This window comes from Lichenostomus cassidix, chromosome 19 (genome assembly GCF_008360975.1).
Source record: "Lichenostomus cassidix isolate B80296 chromosome 19, HeHo_3.0, whole genome shotgun sequence".
Taxonomy (NCBI): domain Eukaryota; kingdom Metazoa; phylum Chordata; class Aves; order Passeriformes; family Meliphagidae; genus Lichenostomus; species Lichenostomus cassidix.
This window is the reverse complement of record NC_139499.1, coordinates 7,225,974-7,238,012: the sequence shown is the minus strand read 5'-3', so window position 1 is coordinate 7,238,012 and position 12,039 is coordinate 7,225,974. Positions and strand designations below refer to the sequence as shown.

The 12,039-nt window shown below is 60.6% G+C and overlaps 1 protein-coding gene across 3 annotated transcripts in view; it reads right to left on the bottom strand.

The window, feature by feature from the left end:
* ABR (ABR activator of RhoGEF and GTPase) overlaps window positions 1–12,039 on the bottom strand; it is a 37,846-nt gene extending 25,807 nt beyond the window's left edge. Inside the window, exon 1 of one of the 3 annotated variants that reach the window (XM_085078384.1) lies at window positions 11,711–12,039. In XM_085078384.1, the coding sequence (XP_084934510.1) occupies window positions 11,711–12,017 (307 nt within the window). In that variant the 5' untranslated portion in view covers window positions 12,018–12,039. Of the gene's footprint in view, window positions 1–3,159; window positions 3,393–9,030; window positions 9,156–11,710 lie in introns of those variants that run through there. The other 2 variants (XM_085078386.1, XM_085078385.1) reach the window with 2 other exon arrangements.

Below are 12,039 nucleotides of genomic sequence, written 5' to 3'. Positions count from 1 at the left end.
TGCACCCCAGCTCTGCCAGGAGACCACAGCCCCTCTTAGACCTTACTTCTTTAGCAATTAGCTAATTACCACCCCTCAGAGGCTGTGGGGCCATCCTCAGCAGGCCACCCCAGCCCACATCCAACCCACGACTGGATGGGCAGAGAAGGGGGCCCATAACACCCCTGGTCCTCAGCTTCCAGAAAGACGGGATCCCTGGCTCTATCCTGTCCTGTAGGATGTCCATCATCTCTCCTGTCTTTGTCAGGTCCCAGCTGTGATGCTTCCAGCACCACCCAGGAGCATGGCAGCATAAGGCTCATTAGCACTGGTGTCCCCCATGATGGCCACCTGCCTGGGACACCAACTCCCCTCAGCCAGGGACTGTCCCCAGGCTGGGAATGCCCCAGACAAACCCAAACCTCTCACCCAAGCACCTTTTCCCACCATGTGGGGTCTAAGGGGGAGCCAAAGCAGCAGAGAGGGACCAAAGCTGATTGTCCTCACCAGCTCAGAGGCCACCAGGCTCCACCACCTTCCCTCCACCAAAGCCAAGGTCTGCAGCTCCAGGCTTAACCACAGGGACACCCAGAGTGGCACTGTCACCGTGGGAGTCCTGGGAACCCTGGCGGCTCATTAGCCAGGTAATGAGGAACACAGCATTAATGAGGCAGCTGGGAACCCTGTGAGGTGACACTGGCAGCAGTGCAGGGAAGAAGTTGGCATGAAGAGGGAAGGGATTGGCCTGCAGGGATGCAGGAATGACCTGGCTCCTGCTGCTACCAGGTGGAGCAGATCTACATCCCAGCCCCAGACCAGAGCTGGGGATGAGATCTATAGGCAGTGCCCCAACAGGCACCCAGGGAGAGGAACCCTGTGCTGCCCACAGGACAGAGCCATGTCCCCACAGCTCCAGCTGTGCCACCCATGGCTGTGCAGCATTTGTGGGGCTCTCAGCTGGGCAGCTTGGGCAGAGGAAGCTCCCCAGCACCCCCAGAAGATGCTACAGGGAGGGAACCAGGTACCACCAAGCAGCCAGGATGGGCAAGGGAGACACTGATGGGCGAGAGGACACTGAGAGCTTGTCCCCTGCATCTCCCTGCCTGTGGGGTGCTTGTGACACCCAGGCAGCCCAAACCCAGCGCCTCCCTCCCTCCTCCCCCACAGCTGCATTGCCCCTGCAGCCTGTTCTGTGCCCGTGCCAAAACCCAGTGCTATTTTTGCTCCTGATTTTTAGCAGCAGTGAAAATCCTCCTGCTGCACCCCAGGCATGGAGACCGAGGGGAGGGAGGAAGCTTGGCCCAGGGGAGCCACTCTGGGGGGCAAAGACACCCTGACCTGAAACAGCCTCCTAGCCCTGACCCTGCACACAGCCCTGGGGCCCTGAGCTGGATCCCAGCCCACACTGCACCAAGGGATGCTGACACCCAAGGGATGCTGACACCCATCAGGGCAGAGGCCCAGTGGGCTGGCACATGGTCCCAGCAGGGTGACAAGGCCAGGAACACATCCCCATGAGGGATTCTTTTCCCCAGGAAAATGTTTCTGCTTTGCCACATCTTCCCAGGCTGACCCAGGCTAATGCCAGCACGATGGTCCCCAAGAGGGAGCTCAGCCAAGAGCAGCAGCTGGCTCCTGCCCAGCCCAGACAGAGGCAGCACAGTCACAGCAGCTCAGGGTGGCATTTCCAGCTGGACACATGCTATTCCCAGACACCCTGTCGGTGTGCTGGCACATCCCAACGCTCAGCCATTCCATCCCACTTCCAGGAGAAGCCCAGCATCCACACGGAGCCTGTGAGATTTTGGGGAAGCGCCATGGTTTCCCTGTGCCTGGGTGAGAATTCACCATGACAACACAGATGTGTGAGCTGGCCTCGGACCTGCCTCCGCCGGCCCCCGCGGAAGGGTGGCTCAACACAAACGGCATCTCCTCCTCACCACCACTGCTTTGCCCAGTGTGATGAAGGCTGGACCCTTGCCCTGCATCCCCCAAAACGTGGGCATGCCAAGCAGCCTCCCCCACACCTCAGGGAGGGCAGCTGGAGCAGGATTTGGGATGGCAGAGCCGTGGCTGTGCAGAGATGCCGTGGCTGGGAAGGAGGATGCAGAGGCTGGGGCTGGATGTGGCTCCTGGGCTGCAGCCCAAACACCTGCACAGCCACCCCCGACCCCGGGACTGCTGGACGTGGCCTCTGGCTGAGGACATCAGAGGATTCGGGCTGGAAAACTTGGGGAGGGGGCTCAGCCCTACGCAACGTGCCCCTTGGCGGCCCCTGCTCCCTCTAGGGCATGACAGATGCCAGATCCGTGCATGGAGCATGCTCTGGAACATCCCACCTTCCCACGCACCCGTGCAAACCTCGCTGCCCCACCGGCACCAGGCTCCGAGCTCAACACTGCACCCCAAACCCCCCACCCCGGGCTGCCCACGCAGCTCAACGCTCCCCCAAAATAACAACGGGGACCCTGTGACCGAGCCACTCATCCCCCGGCCACGTCCCCGGCTGCCGTAGCCGCCGCTGAAACAGCTGCCGCGGGACCGGGAGCGGCACGGCTCCGGGGTTCATTGCTCCCCGCTGCCCGTCCGTGGGATGGATGGGGGGATTCGCCCCCCCAGGCTGCTGCAGGACGCCCCCGGCCCCGCCGGCTGCCAGCCCCCGGCACCGACACCGCGTTGCCACAGCACCCTCGGCACGGCGCCTGGAGCTCGCTGCGAAAATCACTGCTGAGCGAGGGACAGGAGCCTTGCCACCGCCACGCAGGGACGGCAGTGCCACCCGGGGCAAAACGCATCGCCATCCCCAAAGCCCCCTGCGGGCAGTGCCAGCCGTCAGGCTGCTCCAGCCTCAGCCAGCCCCACGGCGCTGGGGACACCGCCACCGCCACCCACCCGGCTCATGCACCCCTAGAACGGGCGGCAGGTCCCCAGAGCCTGGGGGATGCCGGAGCCATTCCGGCCAGAGCCGTCCTGCCACCAGGGCATGCGGGATGCTCACGGAGGGGAGCACAACCCCTGCCAGCACCGCCAGCCCCCTGCCCGGGCTCTGCTCAGCCCGGGACTCCCAGCCCAGGCTCCCCGGCACGGCATCCCTGCCCAGCGCGACGCAGCGTTACACAACAGGTAGGGGGGACCCGGCCCCTCGCCCCCCTCGCCCCCCCGCCAGCCCAGGCCACGTACTGCTGTAGAGGGTGTCGATCCAGGAGAGGCGAGGCAGGCCGCGGTGGCTCAGCGGCTCCATGCTCGGAGGGCTGTGCCGGCGCTCAGCCCGCTCTCATCTCACAACAAAGGCGGCGGGCGAGGGCGGGAGGCGGGGGGCCGCGGGCCCAGGCGGGGGCTGGATGGCAGAGCCGGACACAGCCTCCTGCCCGGGCACACGGCCGCGCTTCTGCCAAGGGTGCCCGGGGAAGGAGGTGCCGCCTGGCAATGGCAGCACGTCCCGCCTCCCGCCCCTGCCTCGCCGGGGGGAGCCGAGCTCAGCGTCCCCCCGCACGCAGCCACGCCGACCCTCCGCAGGGGTCTGGGGATCGGCGAGGAGGAGGAGGAGGACGAGGAGGGGATGGTGGTGGCACAGCAGAGTATGCGGCTGCCCCCCAGGCCACCCCAAGGAGAGCGGGGGGAAAGGCTCCATCACCCCTTCCACCAAAGTGTCATCTCCTTGCTGTGACCTGGCGACGCCGTGTCCATTCCACAGCACTCTGCGGCCCCTCGAGCCACTAGGGCTGAAGGACAGAAGCCCTTCCCAGCCCTGCTCCCCCTGGTTCTGGGAAGCATGGCCTCCAGGGGCCGGCAGCAGCCCTGCCCCATACAACTGGGGGCGGCAGAGCGGGACGTGGGCAGGCAGGGGTTAAACCGCCCTCCCCAGCTGCGTGTAGCCAAAGGAAATACGAAGTGCCAGAGTCATCAACCCCAATATGTCAGGGCGCCAGCCAAGCGTTCAAGTGCAGAGAGTGCCCTGGTTCAGCCTGTGCCGGCACCGCTGCCCCGGCCCGGCAGTGCGGGCAGCATCCCTGCCAGTGCCCCAGCCGCATCCTGCCGCGGGGTCAGGGAGTGGAGAAGGGCCTGGACCAGGCACCGGGGCCAGATGGGAGCCGGGCAGGAGGGATAATGCTCTGTCGGGCACACGGGGAAGGTAGAGCCATCGGAGCATGAAGTGCCAGGACGCGGGTGGGAGAGCTGAGGGGACCCTGCCAGGGCACTGCCACCGCCTGATTGCTGCTCGCAGGATGCCACGACAGGCTTGGATGCAGCATTTTGGGGGAGTGCAGCAATATCAATGCTGTGGTTCATCATGGCTGGAGCACGGGGAGCCATCGGCAGCTGGCAGCCAGGATGAGGAGCCACTGGTGCCCCTGGCACAGCCCTGCCTGCCGAGACCCTCATCCTCAGCCCCCTGCGCCCACGGGCTGTGAGTCACTGCAGCTGAGTCAGTGGCACGGAGTGCAGCCCTACAGCTGCCATTTCCCACCCTTCCCCTGCCCCACTCCCAGGTGTTTTGGGGAGCCAACACTCCCTTTGTCCCCAAGACACCACCACAGGCAGTGCCAGCCCTGCCCAAGGGTGGCCATGATGTGACAATCTTTGCCACTGTCCATCCCTCACCAACTCTCCCACTCACTCCTGCTTTAGCTCAAGCTGAGCATGTCCTCGCTTTGTCCCTTACAGGTTCTGATGGAGATTTTCCTCCATGCACCACAGCAAACCCCACACCCTGCTCCCCCCCAGCCCCCCAGAGCACAAGGCCCTGCCAGGAAGGTGACAGTGGTTCAGCTGAGAGCATCAACCTTGTTCATGGCAGGAAACCACACTGTGCTGATGCCTTGGGGAGCCCCGCAGCAGCACCCACACCAGCACCAGCACAAGATGCAGCTGCTCATCCTCAGCACCACGGCTGCAGCTGTTTTTCCATGCACAGCTCCCTGCATACACACAGAGGTTTTTCCACACGCTTCCCCCAGCCAGATACACTTCCTGGCCATTCCCACCCTCAGCATCAGCCTCTCCATGCCCCCTTTGCACATCTGCCTCTTTATCTAGCACAGGGCATGAGCTGAGCACTTGGATGAGGTGCCAGACCTCCTGGAGCCATCTGCCAGCTGGTCACCCCCAGCCTGACACCACACAGCAGGTCCTGGCAGTGCTGTGGCCAGGAAGACCAGGCAGGCAAGTGTCCCACAGCTGGGCAAGTGTCCCTGGAAGCCCAAACCAGGGCCAGCACCACCAGGGCACCAGGCAGGTGCCCTCGCCCAGCCCACACCAGCCAGCCCCGCCAAACCGCTGGGCTGTATTTTTAAGTTTGGTTTTCGTATTCTCTTCACCTTCGCAAAAACAACAACAACAATAAAACCTCAAAACCTGCAAAACAGCTGAACCTTCCTCTTCGCCCCATGGCTGGGGGGAGCACTCACCCACACCCTGGCACCCATCAGCCCTCGGTGACAGAGACCAGCCCTGGGTGAGGAGATGCAAACCATGTTCTCAACCCCCGCCAACCACCCCCAGCTCCAGCTGGGAGCATCCCTGCGGCAAGAGCCGAGAGCTGAGTTCCACGGTTCCTCCCCAGCACCAGCCAGCCCTGCACAGCCTGCCTGGTGTCTGGCTGTCTGCCTGGCATCTGCCCAGCCCCTGCCCGCCAGCCCACGCATCGCTATTTCTGGGCTCTTGTGCAAGAGTCCTCCAGTCACAGCCACAGGAGCTGCAGGAGCCCCAGTGCTTGCCCAGGGCTGGGCAGGGGCTGGTGGTGGCACCCAGGGCTGGTGGTGGGCATCACCAAGGGCTGGCAGCGACCAGACAGCAGCTCCAGAGCCACCTGCACCTCCAGCACTGGGGGTGTTTTTCCACTGGAAGAGAGGAATGGGAGAGGGAGGTTGGGGAGCACCGTGCAAGTGGCTGAAGAAGCTAAGGGCTAAAAGAGGAGCCAGGGCATTGGTTTGGGAGAGGGGAAGCCTCTGAGTCCTGAAGCCATGGCAGGAACACAGCCAGGGCTGCAGAGTCTGGGAGATGCCAGAGGAGAGCCTGGCTTTGCCAGCTCCTCCAGTGAGGAGGAGTCTCCAGGAGGAACCAGGCTCTCCAGGAGGTCCAGGCTCTCCCTGAGAGCAGCAGCTCTCTCTCCCCTTGCCAGAGGTTGCAGAGAGGGAAGAGAGGAATAAATGAAAATGTTTCCAGCCTCCCCGCCAAGGAGCACAGCAGGTCCTCAGTCCAGCACTAAACTTCTCTCTCAGGATCACCTCCCTGCGGAATGGAAAGCCTGAGGTCTGTGCCGAGCTGCACTCACTGGGGCATAGCTGAGAGGTGCCTGAAGCACAGGGCAGTCACTTCGAGCATCCTACCCTCGGTGCAGTGCCAGGCAGGGTGCCAGAGTGGGCAGGAGGACAGAGACTCAGCCACAGCAGCACTGCCTCTCCAAATACCAGATGGAGAAGGAACGAAAGGTGGTCAGAAAAAGCCTTTAACTTCAGGTGAAGGCCTGAGCCAGCTGTTGCATTGTGATTCTCTTCCACGAGGGAGGTGACCGTGGCTGTATCTGCCACAGTCCCCAGCTGCTCCTCTCCCTCCCAGCCCCGGTGCTGAGATGGCTGGGCCAGGTTTGCTTCCCAGAGTAGGAACTGCGGAGTGGAAGGAGGAGGTGTTGATTCGCAGCCTCGGAACAAAAACCGCCCATGGAACAAAAACCGTCCGTGGCAGAAAGCCCTGTCCCGGCACAAAGGTCTCCCTATCTGCCAGATCTTCAAACAATCCCTGAACTTTACAGCTGGGACTTATCTGGAGGCAGATCTGCAGCAGTCCTCTGGGATTCTGCTCAGGCTGGCCAGGCTCCGCTCCGGCTACCGCCGAGGGAGCCAAGAAGTGCTGCTGCTACTGATCCACATATGCCAATTATCCTGCTTAGCAAACACTGATAAAGTAATTTGGGGTGGGAAAGCCAAGCCTGCTTGAAGATGTCTCTTGGGGACGGGCTGAGTTCTGTGTGTTCCCTCGGGCTGGCTCCTGGCCCCTGCTCCAGGTGACCTCAGTGGAGGAAAAACCCAGCAATGCCATGAACCAAGAGGTCCATTCCTGGGATGGATGGACACTTAGTGAGCTGTCCTGGCTAACCCAGCTCCTCTCTCTGACCCAAGGGAATATGAATTCCCTGCCAGCACAGAGGAAAGATTCTCCCTGTGATCAGGGCTGCAGGGTTGGCCACAGCAGACAGCATCCAGCAGGAGACAGAGCAGAGCCATCCACTGGGATCCCAAGTGGCAGCATGGCTGGGCAGGAGGGGAGGAGGAACCCGAGGAACAAAGAGCCCCGCTGCACAGAAGTGTCTTCCCAGGGAAATAGAAACAAAACAAACCCCGACCAGATTTCAATAGACTTACGATGCAAATGTATTCAGGCCCCGCAGGGCACTTCTGGCTCTTTCCAGCCACTCTAATGAGGGTTTCTTGCCTGCCCTGCTGCTGCCGTTGCTTCTACCTGGGGCTACTGATCGCCCACAACTGGCCACTGCTCACTGAGCCTGGGGCCACCTCCGTGCTGAAGTGCTCATCCCCAAGCTTCAAACATCAACTCTTCTACTCAAAGGCTTTTTAGCCTCACAAGCTTTGCATTTATTTATGATCTTCTTCAACAGTGACAACCTGTCCCAGAGTTAACCCTGCAGTCCCCATCTCCCAGCGCCATCCCTGCAGCACCACGCTCTGAGGAAGCAGCACCACGTCACACAGGGGCTGCTGTCACAATGCCATCGGGGGGGTTTGTGGAGAGAAACCACCTCCCAAAAAGCTGTCGGGCCCCAGAGCAGATGGAGACAGTTCAAAGGTCCCCAGCAGGCACACACACACACACACACACACACGCTGCGGTTTTGTCCTCGCCTGAGCAGTTAAAATTAAACACTGAGACTCTGCCTGGCCTGCCCTGGGCAGAAGAGGAACTTCCAGCCTCTTCAGAGCCAAACGAGCACTTTCAAACAATGGGGAAATATGACAAATACGTAAAAATTTGAAAAAAAATAAGTGTGAGGACAAAGAGGTGGGAGATGGGCTCTGGGGAGACACAGTTCCCACCACTGCACTTCCCTGCTTTGGCACCAAGATCCCATCCTGGTGCTAAAGGAGGGGAGATGGATGCACAGACCATGCAACATTTTGCCTTCCTTGGGCTGTGGAATCACCATTCCTTCACCTCCTGCACACCCTGACCTACTCCAGGCAGAAAGAGATGCACTAGGGACAAACTCTGGACTTTCCTCACTATCACTATTCTCCATTCTCCTTTTGCTGAGGTTTTAGGGAATATTCCAAGACAGGGACGAGTAACCAGCAGGGTCCAAGGATGGCTTGGAACAGCAGGACAGAGCTGCCCCACCACCTCCATACCTGCAGGGAGTTTTTCTGGGACAGACAGAGGTGCCACTTTTGCAGTATCAGCAGCAGGACTGAAAGCAGGGATGGAGCAGAAAGAAGCCCTGCTTTTACCCAAATCATGCCAGGAGCCCCCAGCATAGCACCCATGGCAATCCAGCCCCCAACTGGGCATGCAGGGACAAGGTGGCCAATGCCCCAGGAAATCCAGATGCCCCAGGGCTCTTTCCCCATCTCAGCCCTCCAGTGCACACCCTGACACTGCCACCCTTCTGTGCTCACCGTCCTCCGAGGCAGGACCCCTCAGCTGCCAGCATCTCCCTTCCCATTTCCCAAGGTACCAGTGCAGCAGAGCGAGGAGAGGAGCTCACGTGACTCCAGAATCTTTCCTTGAGAGAAACTGTAATTCCAGCTAAGCAGAGGGCTGGGGATTCACTTACAGCACATCTCGCAGCCGCAGCATCCTGCCGTAACCAGATCCACCAGCCCACGCCATCACGGACTATTCCAGCTATGCCAGCGCTCCCCACTCCAGAGCTCACATTTCTGGGGTGTAGGGTGCTGCACAGGGTGGGTCAGGGGCTCCCAAACCCCACAGCCTTCCAGAGGAGCTTCACCTCCATGGCAAAGTCAGCCTCCTTCTCCACATCCCAAGGACAAAGCGCGGAAACCCAGCACCGAGTGAGTTCCACCCCTGCGCTACCTGGCTGCCGGGCACAGAGCATCTCCGCCGAGCATCACCACGTCCTCCCCTCGGCCAGCAGCACCACCTCCTGCTCGGCTCACCCTCTCCTGGCTGCTACCAACCTCCAGCCCCTCATCCCTTCCACAGCAAACGGGAGGAGAAGGAAGCAGCACCCAGCCCGAGCAGCGCCCCGGCACGGCGCATACTCAGCTGCGAGGCCAGCTGTGTGTTTAGCCACAGGGACAGGTGACGGCCAAGATGAAGGGAATTTCAGTCCTTGCCACGCTTCGATTTTAGCCATCTGCTCGCTGACGCTCAGATTTTGTTGGTCCCGGGTGAGCTGGCACAGGCGTTATCTCAGATGCCAGGGTGGTGTATCTGGCTGTCACACGCGCTGCTCTCATGCAATAGCCGCAGACAGGGGCATCTTGCAGATTGCCTCGCTTTAAATCAGATTAATCACAAGCTACTTAAAGGAAAACACTGTATTTCCCTGGTAATTCCCATAAAGATGATATTCAACACTCCTTCACTTGCTGTTCAGAGAGTGCTTCCATAGGTTGTGGTGATACAGCTGCGTTCAGCCACAGCCACAGCACCACTAAGCTCCAAAATTCACATTCAAACACTGAGGGACCCAGGCAGAGCAGCACTAAGCAGGTCACACACCACCAGAGTGCTGGCAGGAAAAGCAAACAAGCACCACAAGCAGGAGTTTTCAATTATATCTGAAACACAGAGAAGTGAGAATACAACAACAGGAGCACCAGGTTAACCAGCTGTCTGTGAAAGGGGGATCTGGACAACGACCACACACGTCTTACTGCACTCTCAAATTCTGCTTTTAAATGCCAGCACAGTCAGTGCACACAGGGGCCCTTAGAACACCCAACAAAGAAAAGTGCTGATGCCTGGGAAAGGCTCAGGACAGGCTCAGGGCAAGGCAGAGCCCAGCCGTGTCACGGGGCAAGGAGCCAGGCGCTTGGCAGAGGGGATGCTTCCTCCTCTGATGAGTGCTGGAGCTGCTGACCCTGAGGAAGACCCATTTAGAGGAAGAGGAGGAGAAGGAGGAGGAAGAGGCCTCATTTAACCACAGCAGATGCAACTTTGGACTTCAAAGTCTCGCCAAAAGACTCACCCTCACCAGCTGCAAAGGTCTCAAAGGGTGGTGAAGGGCTGGACCCCTCCAAGTTACGAAGCCAGAACCTTCAGGGGCTAGTGCTGTGCTTCAGAGAAGCCCCTTTAACAATATTCCCCAGGCTGAGAGCAGCCTTGCACCATCCTGGCATTGGAAATATCCAGCAGCACAACCCAGGTATAAATAAAGCACAGGTCCAAGTGCAAATCAGAAGGATTTGTATTTGGTCGCTCCAATGCACTCAAGCCACTTCAGCAGCTCTCCAAGAACGACAGCCTGTGCCTGCTGATGAGAGCTGGAGAGGGGCTGGAGCAGCTCTGTGAAGGCAGAATTCCAAATGTCCTTGGTCCTGGCTGCAGGGCTGGGCACAGGCTCCCACAGTGGGACAAACACACTTGCAGCCCAGCACAGCACGGTGACAACACTGAGAGCAGCCTTGTACTTTGGACATTTCACCTCCAGACAGCCCAGGAAGGTGAAGTGGAAACTGAGCTGTGCCCCAACACTGCAGACTAATGCAATAAATATAAATGAACTAAATATTAAGCATAATTTGACATCAGAGCACTTACTCTCCAGGCAATTTTAAACCAGCTCAATACAGCCTTGGGGGAAATCCACCACCCCAAACAATCAAGCAAGAACAAAATTAACTCAAGTCAGCTGCAGAATTAGCAGCATTAAAAGTGACATTCCCTAGCTGCCAGGACTGTGTTTGAACCGGGTTTAATGCTGATGCAATAACAACTTCCAGGCCGCTGGAAGTAGGACAGTGTGACGGCTGACAGCGCTAGCTGGCTGTGCCTTCAGTGCCACCAAACAGGCAGGCACTTGTGAAATAACACTGTCCTCAATCCACCTAGAAAAACGCCCTGGGACATGTCACCACCCCGGCATGCTTCTGCTTCAGCGCCTCCAGGACTTCCCCACGGGAGGTCACAGGGTGTCACCTGAGCAGAGGTGTTCCCAAGAGCCAGGTCACGCCGGGAGGAAGTGACTCCTCAGCAGCGTGCCAGCCCCAGGGGTGCCTCGTGGGCCACCAGCACATCACCAAGAGCCAGCTGCAGGGGACCGGCCAGCCACCCTCCCTCCTGGCACACCCAAGGATGGGGCCTTGGCATGGGATGTCCTTGAAAGTGGGACAGGGAGGAGACAGGGGCTTGGGGTGAGTTTAGTGCTGGGACAGGGGCAGCACCAAGGCTGGGGGTGGCATTAGCTTCTTGATGGGATGGCAAAAGGAGCTGGGGCATCCTTTACTATGTGACAACATGGGGTCCTCCTGGCTGAGTGACGGGGACACCCTGGGGCTCCCACGCCGAGTCACAGCACGGGGAGCACCAACTGTGTAGCAGGGATGGCACAGGGGCTGGGATTGCCTTTCCCCGTGGCACGGCATGGGGCCACGGGCACGGCACGGCACGGCAGAGCTGAGCAGGGCTGGGGATGCCCTCGGCCGTGCGGCGCCACATTCGCCCTTGACCGTGCGGCGGGGACGGCGCGGGGACCGGGGACACCCTCGTCCCCCGGGGCGCGGGGTGGGGACAGCTCCCCCTCACCCACCTGCCGAGGAAGCGTCCTCCGCGTCCGAGCTGCCGGCGCTGCCGCCCTCCGGGGAGCTGCCGGCGGGGCGGGGGGCGGCGGGCGGCGGCGGCGGGGGGGCTCGGGCCAGGGCCGCCTCCAGGTAGCCCACCTTGAAGCGCTCCTCGGCCAGCGCCCGCTGCAGGCGGCGCAGGTGGCGGCGGCAGCGCTCCAGCTCCCGCTCCATGGCCCGCACCGAGCCCAGCTCCATGCGGGGCTCCGGCTCCCCCGGGAACTGCGCCTGCCAGTGCCGCGCGAAGTCCGCCCGGGCCGCCTCGCCCGCCGCCATCCCCCGCCCCGCAGCCGGCTCG